The sequence below is a fragment of the Prionailurus viverrinus genome, chromosome E3 (assembly GCF_022837055.1).
Source record: "Prionailurus viverrinus isolate Anna chromosome E3, UM_Priviv_1.0, whole genome shotgun sequence".
NCBI classification, from domain to species: Eukaryota; Metazoa; Chordata; class Mammalia; order Carnivora; family Felidae; genus Prionailurus; species Prionailurus viverrinus.
Window position 1 is genome coordinate 41924952 of NC_062576.1, and position 21236 is coordinate 41946187.

Here is a 21236-nt window from a genome sequence, read left to right on the forward strand (position 1 = left end):
TATTTAGCTATTCCACATTACGTGAGAGGCCAAGGCGAGTTTGGCTGGTACCAGGGAGACTTCTGGGACCAGGCATGCACGTAGACCTCCCCTCCTCCAGGCAGGCACCAGTGGCCCCAGGAAGGTGGTAGGCAAGCAGGAACAGGCTCCTCCTCTCCCTAGCCAGCCTCCAAGAGAGACCTCTGATCGTTGCTTCTTCCCTTCATTTCTCAGAGGAGTTACAGGAGGCCTCTCTCAAGGGCTGGGTGCTAAATGTGGTCCTTGGGCTTAGATGCTGTTGTGTGTGCCCATTAGAGGCAAAAATGTTCCTGTGGAGTTTATATGGCACTTCTCCAGGATGGTGTGGGTAAGTGGGTCCCTCTGTCCCCTTGATGGGGCATCCCCCTGGGTGTTGGAGGTGCATAGAATATCCGTGAGCCCCCCAAGACAGGAGGAGGCAGAGTTGAGTTCCCTTCTATGCTGCCTCTCCCGCCCCCTGGCCCTTTTTCTTTTTCTCTTTTTTTTTTTTTTTTTTTGCCAAGGCAGAGAAAAAGTCCTGCTCCTGAATATTCCGGCAGAAATAGAAGGTTTTCCCTGTTTTCCAGCTGGGCTAATTCATGTTAAGTGCTTTTATTTTTGGAAACAAATATTGTCACTTGTTTTTGTTTTACTTTGCTATTTATGTCAGTTGTGTCCCCTTCCCCTAAATCTCATGACAGACTCTGTGACTTTGGGCATGTTATGTCAGCACACACAGTACAGAAAGTGTAAGCCCCTCAAGCATTTGCTAAAATCATAAATGTGTAATGTTAGGCTGTAGTGAGCGGATCCTTGTGTGGTCCAGACTAGCTCAGTCAGGCAGAGCAGCCTAACACCCTCTCACGCGCCACCCTAGAGAAGCCTCCTCGAAGGGCCACTCAGCGCAGTGTGGCTTTTAACTTCAGCAGTACGTGGCTCTCCAGTTGGTTCCCTCTGTTCTGTCCTTTCTGAATCTAGAGGGGGAAGTGCTTTTTATTTGGCTCCTGGAAAGACACATTTTGGATTTGGATATTTATAAATGTGAACTGGGCCACTACTGTTTGCCTCTGAATCTCGGGACTCACCTCACAGCCAAACTTAGGTTCCTGGTTTGGTGGCTGAAGGCCAGGGCTGAGGCCTGTCTGTGGCTCTTTGTGACAGAGCAGAGGTTTTTAGTGGAGATTGTGGGTATCACAAGAAAAAGCGAACCTTCTGGAATGGCAGGAGGTTGTTTTCCTATCCGTTATCACTGTCCGTGGAGGGGTAGTGTTTGTTCACATAGGGTGTGCAGTGTTGGCACTGAATCAGTTACGAGAGCAGAAGTATTTGTTAGGGGTTTATCATTCTGAAGCCCTCCCTCACCGTCACTGTAACCCTCAGGTGGGAGTTACAGGGCAGAGTGACCCATTTAGAGTTTTTGAAGAAAGCATGTAATAATGCCTTTGGTCTAATGCTCTGGAATCTGCCGTCTCTGGTTTATTCACTCCAGAGAGCGGTATTCCTGGGAAGGAGCGACGCACGCTGGGCAGCCAAGGGCTTGGGCTCTGGGTTCCAAGTTTGCCAGAATGTTTCTGACAACATCGGTGTCAGGAGGTCCAGCTGCAGTCCTGACTGTGCAAGAGGCAAGGCAGCCCGTTCTGACCAACCCCCCTGCATCTGGTTTGTGTGGGTACCTGGAGGACCGTGTTGGTCCTGGAGGAAGGCTGGAAGCCACCGTGACCAGCCCCCCTTGGCAGTGCTAGCCCCGGCCTGCCTGCTGCGGAGGTGCTGCCTGTCTTGCTTTTGTCCGCGTGGTGGTTGAGCACCACAAGGTTCTTGCTCCAGGCTGGTTCCAAGTTAGCCTCTAGTGTTAGACATTGAGGCCTGCCGAGTGTAAAGAGCCCGAGGCAGCGCCCCCCCTTCCTAGATCATTTTATATCAAAGTCATTTGCTCTTTCAGGGCTGAACTGCAGCAGCAGTCCACAGCAGACCTTCCCCTTTGGAGTGTTAAGGTGTTAGTCTCTTCCCCCCATTGTGGTTCCTCCAGGAGAGAGACATCTGGTGCAGTCCCTGATTCACCGTAGCTCCTCTGAAGGTCCAGGATGCACATTGCGTGTCTGTCCTCGTTGCCCTATTCGGGACTTTAGGGGTCTCCCTGCCCAGGGGTAGAGTGTGGCCTTGGGGGAGGTGGAGCCTCCTTCCCCAACACAGTGTGCCCTTCTGACCTGGATGTTAGAAATGCTTTTTCCAGGTGGAGAAATGAGCACCAGTCTTGTCTCCCTTCTGGCTCCAGATCATATATGGTTCATCACTGTTTCTAGAGTGCAGGCCCCTGCAGCCTGGGCTCTGAGATAAGACTCGACACTGCACCCCCCAGCAGTCTCCTCCCTGTGGTGCCTTTCCCTTATCTGGACCGCTTGGGGCAGGAAGGAACAGGGCCGCTGGTGGGGAGACACAAGGGTGCAGATGCATCTTGAAAAGGAGTGAGCTCTGCAGTTTTACAGAGATTGTATCCAGAGCTGCTGTCGCACTGCAGCCATTCCTCCTTTTCCATGGCATCCAGTCCTGTGTGCCCCCACATTTCTATCATATTGTTGGTTCTGCATATTTTGCATATCTTAGAAGTTTCATCCCTAGTAAGAACCCAGATGAGGAAACAGCCAGACAGCCGTGCTGTGAGGAAGGTGATTAACACACTGCAGTTAGTGTTGTCCCCTCGCCCTTCACACACCTGGGGATGGGAGGTCCTGGGGGTTGTGGGGTGCAGCCTGGCAAACCTGGGCCAGTTGGGGGAACCCCCCAATACGACTGTGAGCCTCAGTGAGTGGCTTCTCAGGGCAGTGCCAGCTCCAGCTGTTGTCCTCCCTTTAAAAGCAAACTGCAACTCGTTTCTGTCCTGAATTTCATAGAGCATGCCGAGAAATGACAGCATGTGCCTTCAGCCTATGCTTCTCATGCCTTTTACCTTGTAATTCTGGTGATTTTATGTCCCTGATCTTGGGGATTGCTTCAAAAGGGAAACTGATAGAAATCTCCCAGTCAGCAGTGGGGGTTGACCACTCCACGCACGAAGCTGCCATGTCCTGAGACCTTTCCTCTCTGAGGGCAGGTGGGTGTGGTGCTGTGACGCTTTGTTTACTTATTTCCACTCTACCCTTTTATAATTTTAAGGTTTTCGGATGTCATTCTGGCAACAATTTTGGCAACCAAGTCTGAAATGTGTGGCCAAAAATTTGAACTGAAGATTGATAACGTGCGGTTTGTTGGGCACCCGACACTGCTGCAGCATGCTCTGGGGCAGGTATGGTCCTCCCTGGGCAGGTAGGGTTCTCCCCGGGCAGGTGTCGCCCTCCCTGGGCAGGTAGGGTTCTCCCTGTGCAGGTATGGCCCTCCCCGGGCAGGTAGGGTTCTCCCCGGGCAGGTATGGCCCTCCCCGGGCAGGTAGGGTTCTCCCCGGGAAGGTATGGTCCTTTCTGGGCAGGTAGGGTTCTCCCCTGGCAGGTATGGCCCTCTCCAGGCAAGTAGGGTTCTGCCTGGGCAGGTACGGCCCTCCCCGGGCAGGTAGGGTTCTCCCCGGGAAGGTATGGTCCTTTCTGGGCAGGTAGGGTTCTCCCCTGGCAGGTATCGCCCTCCCTGGACAGGTAGGGTTCTCCCTGTGCAGGTGTGGCTCTCCCCGGGCCAGTAGGGTTCTCCCTGGGCAGGTATGGCCCTCTCCAGGCAAGTAGGGTTCTGCCTGGGCAGGTACGGCCCTCCCCGGGCAGGTAGGGTTCTCCCCGGGAAGGTATGGTCCTTTCTGGGCAGGTAGGGTTCTCCCCGGGCAGGTATGGCTCTCCCCGGACAGGTAGGGTTCTCCCCGGGCAGGTGTGGCCCTCCCCAGGCAGGTAGGATTCTCCCCGGTCAGGTATGGCCCTCCCCGGACAGGTATGGCCTTCCCAGGCAGGTATGGCCCTACCTGGGCAGGTAAGGTTCTCCCCGGGCAGACATGGCCCACACTGTTTCTGAGGCCCTTGGGGAGCCTGTGGCCCACGCTGGCTCCGGTGAAGGCAGCCTTTGTGCGGCAGACCTGACCTGTTGCTTGCTGTCCGCTGCACACTCTCACAGGCCTCCTGTGGTTTCAGTTCTTGCCCCATTCGGGGTCTCTCCTGAATGTGGCCTTCCCTTTTATATCTCAGATGTCTGTTTCTAAAGTGGTGCAAGTATTTTTTCTTACTCTTAGATGATACCATAGCAAATATTATTAGTTTAGTTCTTTCTCTTGTGCTAAACCCTCTATGTGCATTCTGTGATGAATGAAATGGTACAGTACTGAGGGGTTTTAACAAGATCCAATGTACCATCACCCAAGGGAATTTGCACACCAGAACCTGCCAGTCGGTCCTTTGCACTCAGGCAGAATCAGGTCTTTGATAAGACAGTATAAGATTTAGCTCCATTTATATGACCCAGAAATTGCAGTCCTCAAATCTTTTCCATGAATCAGCCCATGGAAGGAGCTTCTGAGGCAGTTGGGGGTGCCGGGATGTGGGGCCATGCACCAGGCCCCACGGGTGGCATCCTTCCTCTTTACCGAGGCCCCTGGAGACAGGGCTCAGTCCCCACTGATGACCTGTGAGTGACAGAGGGGAGATCTGACAGCTTGTCAGGTGTTATACCCTACAGAACTGGAGTGGCAAGCAGGGATGAAGAGCCCATTTGGGATGACCCAGGGGGATGTGCACTCCCTCCCCTCCCCCGCCCGAACTCCTATGCCCCCTGGTGGCAACACTGGTATTCACCTTGGTGTTTGTGAACTGGGCTGGCTGGCTGGATGACAGAGCGGCAGCTTGGTCTTTGCTGGCTCTGAGCATTATCTTGTCTCTTAATTGTCCTGAGTGGTTGCCATACCGGGCCGAGACAGCCTGGGAGGACCCGGGTTGACACTGGAAACACCACTGAGTGACGGAGAGTCTTGGCAGAGAACACCCCGTTTGCTTGAGCCTCTCCCCATCTTGTCTCGTGTGGACACCTCAGCTCACCTCCATTGACTGGGGTGGTCTTGTCACTTTGGGTCATAGCACTGACCTTCCCACTCTTGTCTCACCTGTGTCTCAGTCTGTCTATGCCGCCAGTGCTTGCCTCTACAGGGATGCTGATCACTTCTCCAAGACCCTAGGGCTCTGTTTTTCTCAGGGTTGGGTATATTCTGGAACCTTTTCCCATGCCTGAAGAATAGCACTAAACAAGATATTTCTTGGAACATGGTAACTCTCATTCATTAGAATTACGTTTCTTCTACAGGTCTCAAAAACAGATCCATCTCCAAAGAGGGAAGCTCCCACCATGATTCTTTTTAATGTGGTGTTTGCCCTGAGGGTGAGTGAGTGTGCAAATGGCTGAAGAGCACAGGTGGGTAGATCAGGGAGGAGGGTCAGGGAAGAGTAGCAGCAGCTCACTTCTGGTGAGTGGTTGGCTCCGAGCTCAGACTGCTGAGCTGATCCAGCTACTGCCAAGCTCCTCCTGAGCTGCTGGAAGAGTTTACCCTTAGTATGCTGCCCCCCCTTTTTTTTTTTCTGGATAAAATACACATAACAAAAATTTACCATTTTGACCATTTTAAAGTGTGGTTTGGTGGCATCTAGTAACCACGTTTTGTAACCACTGTCAGTGCCAGCACGTTTTCATTGCCCTAAAAGGAGAACACTTATATCTCATTTTCCCTCCTCTCTCAGCCCCTAGAAACCACCAGTTTACTTCCTGTCTGTGGATTTTCCTATTCTGCATTTTCATATAAATTGGGTCCTATAATACGTGACCTTTGGTATCTGGCTTCTTTCACTTAGCATAATGATTTTGAGCTTCACCCATGTGGTACCATGTATCAGGACTTTCTTCCTTTTTATGGCCAAATCGTATTGTGTTATATGGATGAACCACAGTTTACTCATTCATCTGTTAATGAATGTTTATGTTGTCTCTGCTTTTTAGCCATTAAGAACAATATATGTTCAGGGTGCCTGGGTGGCTCAGTTGATAAGCATCTGACTTCAGCTCAGGTCATGATCTCGTGGTTTGTGAGTTCGAGCCCCGCATCGGACTTTCTCTTGTCAGCACAGAGCCCACTTCGTATCCTCTGTCCCTCTCTCTCTCTGCACCTTCCCCGCTCGTTCTCTCTCTTTTTCTCTTTCTTTCTCTCTCTCTGTGTCTCTCAAATAAGTAAATAAAAGAATAATATATGTTCAACAATACAGTATTGTGAACAGTGCTGTTATAGACATTTGTATCCAAATGTTTGCGTGGACATGTTTTCATTTCTCCTCGGTATACCGTGCACACCTGGGAGTGGGATTCCAGGGTCATATGATAGCCTTTGGAGGAAGCACCAGACTGTTTTCCACCGGGGTGGTCCTGTTTTAATCCCACCAGCAATGTGTGAGCATTCCAACTTACCGACCTCCTCACCAACATTGTTATTTTCCTTTATGTGTATATATGTTTATGTGTGTGTGTATATATATATATATGTGTGTGTGTGTGTGTGTGTGTGTATATGTATATGTATACACATATGTATATGTATATATGTATCTGTATATATGTATTTGTGTGTGTGTGTGTGTATATATATATATATATATATGTAAGCTGATAGTTTCTTTAAAAAAATTTTTTTAATGTTTATTTATTTTTGAGAGAGAAAGCATGAGCAGGGTAGGGGCAGAGAGAGAGGGAGACACAGAATCCGAAGCAGGCTCCAGGCTCTGAGCTGTCCGCACAGAGCCCGACGCGGGGCTCGAACTCACAGACTGCGAGATCATGACCTGAGCCGAAGTCGGATGCTTAACCGACTGAGCCACCCCTTTAATTAACGTTTTAGTAAACATCTTCAGTTTACCAAGATCACCTTTTCAGAGGTCCATCTATAACTTCACATGTAACATAAGAACCTTACAACAGTATTCGCACGTTTCTCCTCTCTGCTCTCTGTGCTACCTTGTCCTGCGTTTTACTTTGCCTGTATTGTAAACCCCACCGGATACTGGCATTAACTGTTGAGAGACATACGTAACAAGAAAGAGAATCACGTGTTCACCCGTGCAGTCACTATTTGCGCTGCTCATTCGCTTCCACATTTCCAGATCCACATTCCAGATCCACATTCCAGATCCACATTCCAGATCCACATTCCAGATCCACATTCCAGATCCACATTCCAGATCCACATTCCAGATCCACATTCCAGATCCACATTCCAGATCCACATTCCAGATCCACATTTCCGTTTGCTGTCATTTTCCTTCTGCCCGAAAGACTACACTTCTTGCGGTGGCGGTCTGCTGGTGATGAGTTCCTTCACCATTTGTGAGTCCTCGTCTGGCACTTGTGCGGGGGCTGGTGGACCCTGTGATGAGGACATCTCATCACAAGATGCAGGACCTTTCCTTTAGTCCTTGTGTGCTGCCCCCAGCTCACCTCCCATACAGGTGAGCTTGCCCTCAGGTAACCATCCTGTGCGGCTTCTGTCTGCTTCCTCCCTCTCTTGCCTTGCTCCCTTCTTTCTACCTTTCCGTCTTCCTTTGTCCCATGTAGTTGCTTCCCCTTTGCGGAGTGGATGGGGAGGAGGGAAGGGGAAGGCCTGAGATCGCTGGTCTTGTGCATTAGTGCCTCTCCTCGCCCTGCTGGTGCCTCCTTAACCTGCTGTTCTTTGGCTTCACTGTGATGGAGGGAGGGATGGCCAGTCAGCTCACCCAAGCGGTCAGCTTCACCTGAACAGAAGAACCTAGAAGTTCTTCCCAACTGAGTCCCTGGGCTGTGGTGTTTGGGTTTCCTCCCCTGCCAGGGTACAGCTCCTGATGTGGGAGCTCGAACCCGTGAACCGTGAGATCGTAACCTGAGCCAAAGTCAGATGCTCAACTGACTGAGCCCCCCAGGCGTCCCGAAACTGATAGTTTCTTAAGGCAGTTGCCAGTGCTGTCTGAAGTTGTGTCAGAGGAAATTTCTTTTCAATAAAGCTGTCAAAATATAAGGGATCCAAATAAGCATAAAAAGCATTCCTGGGTAGAAACTGGCTAATATTATGAAAGGACTTTGAATTACCTAGAAAATTTATTTATATTTAGTAACTATTAGATAATGGAATTTCTCTGAAATATCTCACTATCTGTTTTCACCAAAATATTCAGTAGTTCTTTCTGTCTGGGCCCATGTAATCTGCATGATGGCTTTTTACAGAAGTGTCCCAGACCAAAGTGACTGGTTCTCAGTGACAAAGAAAACAGAAAACCTTCAGAGTGGCAGAAATGAGGCTGAGCAGAGAGGGCACCTGTAAAATTGGGTATCATTCTAAGTCTCGAGGTGCTTTTTTATGTTGAGAGTTTTTGTGTGTGTAGCCCATACCACATTCACTGCATGAATGGCTCAAAACCAAAATAATGTCAGAGAAAAGCTCCTTTATAATGGAGCTTAATTAAAAAATTTTTTTTTGTTAACATTTATTTATTATTGAGACACAGAGGCAGAGCATGAGCATGGGAGGGGCAGAGAGAGGGGAGACACGGAATCTGAAGCAGGCTCCAGGCTCCGAGCTGTCTGCACAGAACCCGATGCGGGGCTCGAACCCACAAACCACGAGATCATGACCTGAGCCGAAGTCGACACTTAACCGGCTGAGCCACCCAGGCGTCCCGGAGCTTAATTTTTAAAACAGGCCTTCTGGGGCGCCTGGGTGGCTCAGTTGGTTAAGCATCCGACTTTGGCTCAGGTCATGATTTCACCACTTGTGAGTTTGAGCCCTGCATGGGGCTCTGTGCTGACAGCTCAGAGCCTGGAGCCTGCTTCAGATTCTGTGTCTCCCTCTCTCTCTGCCCCTCCCCCACTTGCACTGTCTGTCTGTCTGTCTGTCTGTCTCTCTCTTTTCAAAATAAAACACTAAAAAAAGAAAAAAAAACCTGCATGTTAAGACAAAATGATTGCTTAACAGTGGCTGTCCCTGAGGTGTGAGGTGCTAAGAGGAGACTTTCATTTTTATAGTTTTGGCATTTTCACAGTGTAAGTAGTACAAGGGTCTGCCTTGCGAAATGACATAATGCAGACATCCAGAGAGAGAATTCAAGTAAGAAACCAAAGACCAAAAATCCTGGCGAATGCTCTGCACACGTCAGTACCGGCAGCCTCTGTGAAATGGGTGGTGAGAAGCAGCCACGGCCCCGCCCTGGACAGGGGCAGGCGGGCCCTCCTCTCTGGGGAACAGCCCGTGCTAGCAGAATGTGTGACACCCTTGGATATAGCAGTCAAGAAAACAAGCCGGTTTTAAAGTTGTGTGAAGGCTTTTGTAATAAAAACGAGGCCGGAGGTTCATTCTGATGTCCGGTAGTTGGGAAGGGTTCGACAAAGTGGCGATTATTTTCCTGGCAATGCTGGGCTGTTAGAGTCGAGGAGTAGGGGAGGCCCGAGCCTGGAGGAGTAGAGAGGACTGCTGCCGGGTAGAAGCAGCAGGAAACGAGGCGGTGCAGGGCTTCATGTAGCCTAGGCCATGATGTCGAAGAATGGGAGGAAATTTCAGTAATGTAAAGGTTTGGTATTGTAGGGTAGACAGGTTTTTTTCCTCCTTTTTAGTAGTCTTATAAAAATGTATACTTTTGTTTTTTACTTTGAAAAGTTTTAAACAAACCCCAGATCGGTGACAGTAGTTTGATAACCCTCTTACACCCGTCTCTGCTGTCCCACAGCTGTCACCCGGCCACCCTGGCTTCTCTACCCCGCCTGTTGCTCATGTGTTTCAAGTCCTAGACTTCATGTCTGTTCACTTCTATGTACTTCGGACAACATCTCTGTAAAGTACGGACATTTATTTTATAACACGATACCCTCTCACACCTGACAAAATTGGCCATCGTTTGTTGTCACCTGGTGCCTAGTCTATCGAAACTTTCTTCAGTTGCCATATTTTTCCAGTGGGCCTGGACCAGGATGAGAACCTGTAGGTCTCTGCCAGCCTAGGACTCTCCTCTCACATTGTCCCACTGAATGTTCCATGTTGGGATTCATCTTCATCTCATCCTGCTTCGTCTTCATTTCATGTATTGCTTGCAAATTGGACATTTGCTCCGAAGGCCTCATTACATTTGGGTACATGTTTTGGGGAGCAAGAAAGTCTCACAGGCGATACCCTAAATTTCCTGCTGTTTCACATCACCTGTGGGGCAAATGTGGCATTTCTCAGAGCTCCCACTCAAGACCGGGCAATTCCGAGGTGCTCGCTTTCCCATTGTGGCCACATAGCCTTGGGCTGTGCAGGTACCTGGAGTGGTACCCGGCCTGTGAAGCCAAACAGGACCCCCCAGCACACGCTGTCAGTGTAGGTCATCCGGCCTCGCCTGGGTGAACACACCCCCTCGCACGCCTGGGAATATGGCACAGGTGGGCTTGGACATCTGACTTAAAACACGGTCCTGTCCCAGCCAGTGGGATCTTGAGCATAGGGTCAGGCTCTTAGGTGTGAGTTGATTACTCTTCAAGGGAACAGCCGTGCGCTCAGGATCATTCCCCTTCTTCTCTTGTGCCGCTAAGAGTATTTTGACATGGATTTTTCTAAAAGTCTATGTTGTTTTAAAGCCTGTGTACATACTTTATAACCTAGGCCCTCCAGTTCCGTAATCTTGTGGGGGAACATTGTTGAGGGGCTGTCCTTGACACGAAGGGGCAGGGCTTCTGCCCAGCATTGAAAGCAGTGTCCAGTCCTCTCTCCATCACAGGTGTGCTGCCAGGTGTGCGTTCTCTTTGCGAGCGTGAAATCTGCCAGGAGTTTCGAAAATCTCTCCAAGTCCAGGTGATGAGTCTGGGTTGGGTTTTGGTCCAGAAGGCAGGCTGTGAACACCCTGAGGGCAGGGCCCTGCCTGCCAGATAAACAGGAGGGGAGGCAGTTCCAGAGGTTTTAATCAGCAGTACCACGCGTCCCTTCTCCCACCTCCACCCCTAAGATGACTCAGCCGCCCTCTCGGCCTCCTGAAACACTGAGTCATGGTTGGCCAGTTATCTGCTCTGTGGAGCATCTTCAGAGACCCTACAGCTGCCTGCTCCACCCCTGGCCCGGGTGGGTGTGCCTGCCTGGCCTGGCTGCCGTGTCTGATAGGTTCCAGAGTTAGCACAGGGGTGCCAGGGGAGCTTGTGGGGAATGGGTGGCCTGGATCCTGCCGACGACTTCTGTGAGCCATGCTTATTTCTGCTGGAAAGAGCCTCTTTTCCTGCAGACAGCGTGGTTAGTGAACAGTCGGTGTAGTGCTTCTGTCTAGTACACCCCATGTCACCTGTGTGATCACGTAGCCTGGTCCCGTCTACCAACAGTCAGCAGCACACTGGTGACCACACGCTGCCAGGGCTTGTGCTCTGGGTAGGCTCTCTCAAACTAAGTGGAGAGGGAGGTACCGCTGTCGGGCATTGTCTCTAACCCGAGAGAATCCCACTCGAGAGAATGCCGCAGCAGGTGGGTAGTGGATCTGCGCCTTCCGCTGCCCCAGTGGGCTACCTCTGTCCGGCCTGGAGTGGCTGCCTGATCCGTACTGTGCCGTCCTGGATGGCCCTGGTGTGGGGCCCTGTAGCACTGGAGCCTTTCTCTGCTTATAGGAAATGCCCGCGTTCCCCCGCCCCACCAGCCGGGGGACCCCACAGAACCGTCTCTGCGTTACCATCCGGGCATCGATCCCCAGGATAGGGTGCTCAGAGCACTGGTGTTCCTGGGGACAGACCCTAGAGGGGACACGGGAAACCGGGGACAGCAGTGAACCTGGACAGAGTTCTTAATGGTTTGAGTCGGCTGTGCACGTGTGCTACGTTTGAGTCACGTGCGCCCTCTCTTGCAGGCCAACGCGGACCCATCAGTGATAAACTGCCTGCACAGCCTTTCCCGACGCATCGCCACCGTGCTGCAGCACGAGGAGCGCCGCTGCCAGTATCTCACAAGAGAGGCCAAGCTGATCCTGGCGCTGCAGGATGAGGTGTCCGCGGTAGCTGATGGTGAGTGTGACAGGAGTCTCTCCCCCACACAGCAGAGCAGGCAGCCTTCTGAGGCAGGGACCCTGACCCAGGTTTGCGGATGTGGAAACTGAGGCACCAGGAGGTTATGTGACCTTCACGTGATCTTCCTGGGGTGCACAGGAGGGTGCCCCAAGGATCACAGTTGGAAAGCAGCTCTCCTGACCTGATGCACTTAAATGGATTTCCCAGCCTCCACTGCCTCCCTCCCTTGCCCCAGCTGCTGCGGGATGGCTCTTCGTGCAGACTGGGCCTTGCCCACCCAGCCCTGCTCTCGCTGGCCATGTTCGCCTGTGGTGGGAGGACACGCAGAGGGGCCAGCGGGATCATCGAGCTGGCAAAGAGGGTGGTTTCCAGTTCTTTGCTTTCAACTAAATTGATGAAGGACCTGATTGAGTTATCAGCTGACCAATTAAAAATAATAATTGCCAGGGGCTTCTGGCTGGCTCAGTTGGTAGAGCACGTGAATCTTGATCTCGGGGTTGTGACTTTGAGCCCCACATTGGGGTTCGAAAGAAAAATCTTTAAAAAGTTCAAAAAAAATTTTTTTTGCCAGTAGATCTTTTTGTGGATTTTGGTATTTTGTAAATACCTCAAAGCACAGAGAAAGGCCTACCTGTTACACATGCCACGTCCATCTCAGGTCAGCGCCTGTATAAAGAGAGAAAGTAGAAATAGATTTGAAGGTGAACCCAGTCTAATTTTAGCAATAAGTAAAAGTAACGATCACCATACGTGAAGTGTCCAGCTCACATGCATTTTCAGTGAAAATTTGCTTTTTATATTTGATAGCTATCAAAATGTATAATTATGTTTTGGCAGTTATATGTTAATAACAATCCAGAAGGGTTTTTTTTTTTTTAGTTTACTTATTTATTTTGAGAGAGAGAGAGAGAGCGAGCAAGCATGAGTGGGGAAGGGGCAAGAGAGAAGGAGAGAGAATCCCAAGCAGGCTCTGCACTAACAGTGTGGAGCTCACCTCAGGGCTCAAACTCTCAAACCATGAGATCATGAGGTGATCCAAAATCAGGAGTTGGATGCTTAACCGACTGGGCCTCCCACACGCTCCTAGAAGTTCTGTTTTTAAAAGAACATTCTCTTTAGGGTCTGCGACTTTATCACAGGAAATTTTAACGTTTATTCATTTTTGAGAGACGAAGCATGAGTGGGGAGGGGCAGAGAGAGAGGGAGACACAGAATCCGAAGCAGCCTCCAGGCTCTGTCAGCACAGAGCCCAACGCGGGGCTCGAACTCACAAACTGTGAGATCATGACCTGAGCCAAAGTCGGACACTTAACCAATTCAGCCACCTAGACGTCCCTATCACAGGAAATTTTGTAAAAATTCAATTTAACTACATATTTTTAAGGCATTTATGAGAAAGGATTAATGAAAGACTTTTGATCATAAAAATAAATTGCATTAGGGGTGCGTGGGTTGCTCAGTTGGTTAAATGTCTGACTCTTGATTTCAGCTCAGGTCATGGTGTCACGATTTGTGAGATCGAGCCCCATGTTGGGCTCTGCATGGAGCCTGAAACCAAGTTGGGATTCTCTCTCTCCTTCTCTGGCCCCTCCAAAATAAGTAAACTTTAAAAAATTGCGTTAGTGTGAGTGAGGAGGATGAGTTGTGGCAGCCCCCACTCACCAAGTGGAAGGTGGCTCTGGTGGTCTCAGGGGACGCTTTGGGGGCTGCCAGTGACCTGGACTGTTCCAGTGCTGCAGGCTCAGGGGGCACCAGTGGTGACGTTTAAACACAAAAGTTCCATATAAAGACTGCAAACAAAGCAGCCTGAGTCTCATCTTCATTCAACTGGATGCACAGATTTTATAAAAAGCAGTAGGGAATGGTGTGATATTTGGTTTAAAATGACTTACAATTTATTTTCAGTTAAATTTGTTTTTAAAGGTATTTTCCATTCCAACCTTGGCAAGTTTTCTTGCTTTGGAGTCTCTGAATTCTCCGTGTTACGATTTTTGCAGCAAACGATGGTCCTCAGTCCCCGTTCCATCACATTCTGCCCAAGTGCAAGCTGGCCAGGGACCTTAAGGAAGCTTATGACAGGTAAGACAGGTGGGTGGCATGCTTGGTGCATCTCCCTGTGGGCCTTGTTGCCTGAGCCGTTGTCCTGTGGTGCCACTGAGATGGGGGTGAGAGAGCCCTTCTGCTGGGACAGTCCCTCCCAGAACTGAACCTGAAGTCACGTGGGAGAGCCTGAAAGTGTTTTGCATCATTAGATGCAGGGTCAGCATGACACAGTGCCAAGTTCTGGGTCTGTCCTCTAAGACGGTGTCACTGTCACCTCCTCACCCACGAGGAAACTGAAGGTCAGAGGGTGCTCCTCCTGGCTCTGAGGGACTTGGGGCTTGGGGCCTGAGTGTAGGAGAGCAGCAGACATTTGCAGACACAGCAGAAGGTAACAGTTCCAATTATATTGGTGTTCGCAGCAGTCTCTTTGTGGACAAGCAAAGAACCTCTTTTTAACGAGGGTCCACCACTCCTTGACCCTGGGTCTGCAATGCAGGTGGGAGGTGGAGAGTGGGGGTTGGGCAGGTGTCCAAGTGACAGTTCCCCTGAAAGCTTTGCCTTCCCCCTCTACTCCAGGACTGTTGGTTCACGAGGAGCCATCACTCACACCCGAGGGGACCGCTTAGTGCCAGGCATGTTGCTGCACAGACGGCATGGAGGTGCAGTCTTCTCTGGGCCGTGTCCTTGCATGCAGCCCAGTGCCCTCTCCTGGCCTTCTTGGGGCTTCGTTCCATCCTGGTAGGCTCCATGCCACCCCCCGGAGGTGTGCTGGATCTAAGAGTGTGGCCGGCGATACCACATGTTATTGGAGCGCAGAAAAGGTGGCTTGTCCAGCATCCTCTCCTTTTTTTTGATGTTAATAATTTTCCCGATCTTACCAATAATACGTGTTCATCGTAGATACTTAGGAAATATAGAAAAATAAAGAGAAAACAAAGCCCGTCTGTAGTCCCATACCCAATGATACTTGTTATGAGCATTTTGGAAATGTTCATTCTTTTTGCCGTTTTAACCAAAGCTTTTGAAAGGCCACCTATCCATCAAGTTTGAAAATCAGAGTGTTGAGTTTCTTTCCTGCTGTACCACCACCAGTTCCCGTTCTGGTGGCAGGATGCATTTAAGCAGACAGCCGTGTGTCCTGTGCCGTCCCTCACAGGTGGGCCTGAGGCACACACAGGTGGGCACAGACAGCCTTTCTCCTTTCACGCTGTACGTGCGGCCTGCCTTTTGCCTTCGTAGTTGAACCATGTAGCTTAGACTCTCTCTGTATTGGCCAAGAAGGACTTTTTCATTTTTCTTTTTTTTAATTTAATTTTTTTATTTTAGACAGGGAGAGAGCGAGCGCAAGCAAGCATACGCATGAGTCGGGGAGGGGCGGAGGGAGAGGGAGAGAGAATCCCAAGCAGGCTCCATGTTCAGCGTGGAGCCCGGTGTGGGGCTCGATCCCACGACTCTGGGATCGTGACCTGAGCTGAAATCGATAGTCAGACGCTCTGCCAACTGAGTCACTCAGGGACTCTTTTTTTTTTTTTTTTTTTCTGCATAGCCAGCCAGCCCTTCCCTTGGGCATTTAGTTGGTACCAGCCTCTGGTGCCATAAGACCTGCTGGTCGGCTCCGTGCACATGTCACTGTGTACGTGTGCCTATGTATCTACGAGGTAAATTCCCGAGAGTAGAATGGCCGGGCTGAAGAGGTAAAATGCACTTGTAATTTTGGTGTATTTCCCCGTTGGGGCTTGTGCCTCAGGCTGTACCCTCCCCCCACTAGCAACACAGGAGATACCTCTTCTCTGGCTTTGCCGGCACAGAGTCTTGGTGAACTTTTGGACCGTACCGGCGTAGTGGGTGGAGAATGGTGTCCTGGCACAGCTGTCTGCGTCTTCACAAGTTCGCACATCTCCCTTTTCTCTCTGAGCTCTGCCCAGATCCCAGCTCATCTCTCTCTTGGGAGGAAGGGTGCCCTCATAAAGGAGGCAGAGCTGTCCTCTGTGACACAGTCAGTTCCTTTGTCCTGATTTTGGTGACCGCTGGGTGTGGGCCTCGGGGCGTTAGGAAGTGGGGTCTCTAATGTCGTAGCCACCCCGTCCCTTTCTCTCATGACACCGCTCATGATCACGTTGAAGCTGTCTCTGCAGTAGGAGAAGTGCTGCTCTCTGGCCTTGGGTTGGCTGGTGCCAGAAACCCCTTCTGTGAGAAGTGTTGCCTTCTGAGTGGGACTCTCTACACCTCAGCTAGGGTTAGACCACAAGCAAAATTCAGCCTAACCTGGAGGTAAAGTAAACGTCAAACCAGAACCACACTTACTATGTCTAAAGAAAGAACGGACTGCAATTTCTGATGTTTAAACCGCAAGTTGGAGGGAATGAAGTCCTGGGTAGTTGGCCCGCCTGAAGCGACTCAGAGCTTGAGGTGGCACAGCGCCCCCTGGTGGACATTACTTTAAAGGAGAAGGCCCCTGTAAAGGTCCTTCTGGACCGGATTCCCTTTAAAGGAATCTGTTCTGGGGAAGAAAAGGCTCCCAGGGTCCCACTGTTGAGCAGTTGCCCTCCTTCCTCTAGCCCAGGCACCCTGGTGTGTTAGTGTTCAGGATCTTGTTTTCTCGGGGTGAACCCCCATGTACCCTTTCTGTTCTCAGACCCCACCCTGCTCAGGTTGTGGGTCCTGGGGCCCACCTCAGGTAAGCTGGCAACAGTGCCTGTCTGGAGGGGGTCCCAGGGACAGTGGTGCACTCCCCCTGCACCCTGTCCCAGCCTGGCAACAGCAGTGGCTCTGTGACTACCCAGGAGCCCCCCTGGCCTGCGGCCTTCCCTTTGCCTTGAGGTATGGCCTGGCCTGTTGCTGTAGGGTAGGCTTACTTTGGAGCTAAGAAGGGAGACTTGAGTTTACATGACTGATCTGGTAGAACAGATCACAGAGCCACCTTCTCCTGTTGTCAACTTCCCAACAGATTTCCAGAAAACCCCAGGGAGGGTTTTCTCCAAGCAGAAGTGAGAGGCCGGAAGATGTGAGATATGGAGGCTAGAGGTTGGGGTGAAACTTCTCAAAGGAGTGGTTCTGGATTTGCTGTTTTAATTAAAATCCAGGGTTGTGGTGTGGCCGACTAGCCTGGTGGCCTTGTGCCCTGGGACCCAAGTGTCCATGAGTATAGGCTGGCAGCATGAATCCCTCAGGAGCCTACCCTGACTGTTCTAGCACCTGTGTCTCTCCATGGAGCTTGGTGATCTCAGTGACAGTGTCCCACTCTTTTGTGTGACTGTTAGGTGGTGTGTCCCATGACATGAGGTCAGGGATACCCCTTCACTTTCTGTAACACAGACCTTGTGGTTGGCGCATGGGGAAGCACGGCTTGTCCACTGGTGGTCAAAGGAATGAACAAACAGGAGTCGTGTGATTGTGGATTCCGTGCTTTGATGAAGTGTTTGTTGCACCGTTTTCAGAGTTAATGGGGCCTGTGGTGGGGCCAAGAGTCCTCAGAGCTTGGAGGAGCTGTCCGGGCCCTGGCCAGGCAGGTGGCACTGGGGACTCTGAGTTTGTTCCTTGCTGCCTCCCACTGCTGCCCCTCCAGAGCAGAGATTGGCCCCCAGACACCTCTGCTAATGTCCCGGGAGTTTTACTCCCTTTGCCTGTAAAAAGCACATACATAAAAACTTCTGTTTGAAGGGTCACGGCGGGCCACTTGGTGCCTGCTTGCACCTCTTGGATTGTGAGCAGCATCCGCTCCGTGGACTAGGAAGCCTGGCTGTGTCTGGGACCAGAGTGGCCAGCAGGTGCTGGGCTGGCAGGGTGAAGGTTGCCTGCGAGACCAAACAAGGGTGTTTTGGCTAAAGTTTGTCCTCGGACAGTGAGGTGTGAGGGTAATGGAGCAAGCTTGTACACAGTACATTTCCACCTGGGATAGGAAAGATAAGAGCGTGCCTTAAAGGATATGCACAGTCATCGCTTTAGGACTCGGGGCTCTGGTAAGAGCATCTATCTCGCGTGGCAGATGGGGCTAGGCGACCCTATCTGGCCCAGAGCTGTGGGACGGGCTGGATAAGCCTTGCTTGGGGGGAGGGGGGTGCTTTTTGCACGGTGTTTCCGGACCAAACATGACTGCCCTGGAAATAGAAGTACAAGCATAGCAGGAACCCAGACCCCTGCTCTGCTAAACGCTTGTCTTGAAATTGTACTTTATACAGCATAGGAAATATACTCGTTAATAATGGAATCATGTTATTTGGTGACAGACGGTGGTGACTGCTCTTGTGCTGGTGAACACTGAGTGATAAAGAGAACCTTCAAACACCTGAACCTGATACAGCAATGTGCGTCAACTCTATTTCAAAGTCAAGAAATAAATAAATGAACTGTAGCCTCAGAGATTTTCAGAGGGTGGGCTCCCTCTACCCTGGAGGCTTTAGGAAAAAAACAAAGGGTGCTTTGAAAACAGCCCGACCTTCTCTTCCCTCCTCTTGGCAGACTTCAGTGCCGCTCCTGGCTCTTGTCTTGCTGCAGGGGCACTTGCGGGGCTTCCCTGGGGGCTCCGGGTGGGTGGGTGTGCTCCTCCTCCCGACTCGTTCCAGGGATTCTTCACACTGCGTCCCAGTGCGAAGTACTCCATGGATGGAAGTTGCCAGTGGGTGAACAGATGCCTGGAAAAGTGGAGTAAAATCCACATGAAAACCAGGGAACCAACACGGGAGCGTCTCTCCCACCCGGAGAAGAGGACCCCACGCCAGTGTGGGCATGTACATGGCCTTGCCAAGCTCCTGGGGGAGCAAAAACAGCTACCTTTGAAATGGTAGGAATCTCAGTGTTGAATTCTGATTCTGTGGTGTTCCAACTGCTACTTTGAGCCACATCCTAAAGAGGACAGCTCAGAAATAAAAAGACTCTATTTTCAGTCCACCAGCCTTTTTGTCCAGGTACATAGTGAAACGGAGGAGGGGTCTGCACATGTAGCTTTGTCAGTTCATTCTCCCTGCAAGCCCTGCTTTTCCTCACTCTTCTCTTCCCTTTTGTTCATGGATGCTGAGACTCTCATCCACTGGAGCGCTCTCTCATCGTGTGAGCTTGGATTCTGTAAGAGGCTGTTTTTCAGAGGTTGATGGGAGCTGTCCACCTGCAAAGACCCTTGCCCAAAACTTGGTGAGGCTCTGGGAGTCTCCATCTGTTCATATTTACTTATTAGCACTCCGTTCTCGAAGAACCCAAGAGTAGTATCCTCCTCTGGGACCTTGGGGAGGGACCCTGGGTCTCTTCCCTAGATCCTGACACAGGGTTCACCCTGAGGGAGTGTGGCATCAGCAGTGACCCAACCTTCACCTTCCACACTCAGCCACAGCCTGTGGCCCCCACCCCTGCTGCCAGGGGTGCTCTGACCCTCCCTCCGGGGACCACTCGGTGGCGCAGGTGTCCTGGGAGTGTGGCGTGGGTCTTCCTGACACCTCCAGGCAGGGCAAGCTGAGGGTGTTCTGGAGCTCTGGGGTGGTTGGCAGTGAGCAGACAGTGGTGTTGGCAGGAATCCTAGGGGTTGTGGAGGTCACAGATGTGCTCTGCATTCTTCACACTTTTTTCTCACTGCACATTCCCTGTTTGAGAAACCTGATGGCCACGATGCTCCTGGCTCTTTGGGCGGACCCACGGGGAAGCTCGTGGTAGTTGGTCTGCTGCTTGACGTTTCGGGAAAGAGATGGTAAGAACAGCCTGTGGGTGCGGGCAGCGAGGGCCATAGCGCCTCCTGCCGGCACTGTGCGTTTGGTGCCCCCGAGGGAGGTGTAAGACCACGCAGGGCTCCCCCTGAGCCACGGCCTCCCCACACTGGGCCAGATGTGGGCATCGTGGCCTCTCCGGCCAGTTGGGAATGGCAGAGTGCGGTTGGAATGTGATGGGAAGAGCTGGGTCAGAACAGTACAGGCCTTGGCAGTGGGGACACATCCCCTCTCTTGTCCACCTGCCAGGGGCGTGGTGAGCACCAGCCACGGGGGCTTTGCCCAAGCAGCCACTTTCTCTCCGTGTCAGACACCGAGTGCTGTTGGCACTTAGCCCCGGGGCTGTGCACTGGGCTGTGGGCGCATTCCGGCTGGCTTCTCGCTGGAGGGTTTCAGAAACCCCTGCTGAAAACAAGTCTTTTGTGTGTGGTTCTCTGGTGCAGGGCGTATGGGGCCACGTGCCTGCCGTGGGGCCCCCATGAGCGTGTTCTCCCGGCAGGGGCTCACTGAGAGATAGTCCACCCAGAGTCAGTAGCATGTTCCTTGGGCCCCTTTCCTTCCTCCGTTCACGAAATGGTTCTCAGTGCCCCCCAAGTACCCCACACTTTGCCAGCCGTGTGAGGAGCAGTTAGTGCAACACGGGCACACCTGGTGACTGAATTCTGGTCAGGGAAACTGCATCCTGTGGTCAGGTGCTCAAGACACACGAATCTGGGGCTAGGGCCAGGTCAGAGCTCACCTCCCGGAGAAGGTAGTGCTTGAGTTGAAACCTGAGACAGGGAAGGAGCCGGGTCACCTGGAGGGAGCGCTTGAGTCAGAGAACAGCGGAGTTGTGGGGACGGTTGCAGGGCGGGGGACCAGATGGCCTCCGGTAGGAGAGGGCATCAGAGAAAAGTGAGCAGGTCACGTGGGGCTTCAGGCTGGGACTGCCGAGATGGGATGGGAGCCGTGGGGGTCTGAGTGCGGAGGGCAGATGGGGGCTGGTGCAGGGAAGGTCTGGACTTTGTACTTCCCTGCAGGTGGGATGGTTGAGGCGGGATATAAGAGAAAGGAGGAGTCAGGGACAGGGTTGCGGTGTTCGGCCCTGAAAGAACCAGATTGCCGTCACTGATGAGGTGAGGCCGAGGCCAGCTCAGGCCATTGCCGCAGTACACCTGGGCGGTGCTGGCATCCACAGCAAGGTGGGCGCCGTGTGCTCCTCCCGAACAAGACGCTTCGGGGGGACTTGGCACCCCCCCGCCCTTCCTGTCCTGCCTACCTCTCCTTTTTGGAGACAGGCCTTGCCCTGCCTGGCTGCTCATGTGTGGTGGGGTCTTCGGCAGGTGTGCAGGGGGCCTGGCTCTCTCCCCTCTGCACAGGAGGCCTTCACAGAGCCCTGGCACTCTGTTTGGACTGCAGATTCCAGGGCTACCCAGGGATACAGTTCTGCGTTCCTAATGCATTTTCTTCTCTTGAATATACTGAGATGTGCAAAGATGATTGCTTGCCCCGGAGGGCTTCGCTTGCAGTTTCCTCTGACTGGCAGTGTGCCTGGAA

At 51.7% G+C, this 21236-nt stretch overlaps 1 protein-coding gene across 7 annotated transcripts in view; it reads left to right on the forward strand.

Annotated features, from left to right (window-relative positions):
- NPRL3 (NPR3 like, GATOR1 complex subunit) overlaps nt 1-21236 on the forward strand; it is a 43150-nt gene that overhangs the window by 11039 nt on the left and 10875 nt on the right. For 3 of the 7 annotated variants that reach the window (XM_047837466.1, XM_047837467.1, XM_047837469.1), the window contains 4 exons: nt 3148-3277; nt 5254-5328; nt 11811-11964; nt 13965-14046. In XM_047837466.1, the coding sequence (XP_047693422.1) occupies nt 3148-3277; nt 5254-5328; nt 11811-11964; nt 13965-14046 (441 nt within the window). Of the gene's footprint in view, nt 1-228; nt 347-3147; nt 3278-5253; nt 5329-10794; nt 11210-11234; nt 11435-11810; nt 11965-13964; nt 14047-21236 lie in introns of those variants that run through there. The other 4 variants (XM_047837468.1, XM_047837471.1, XM_047837470.1 and 1 more) reach the window with 4 other exon arrangements.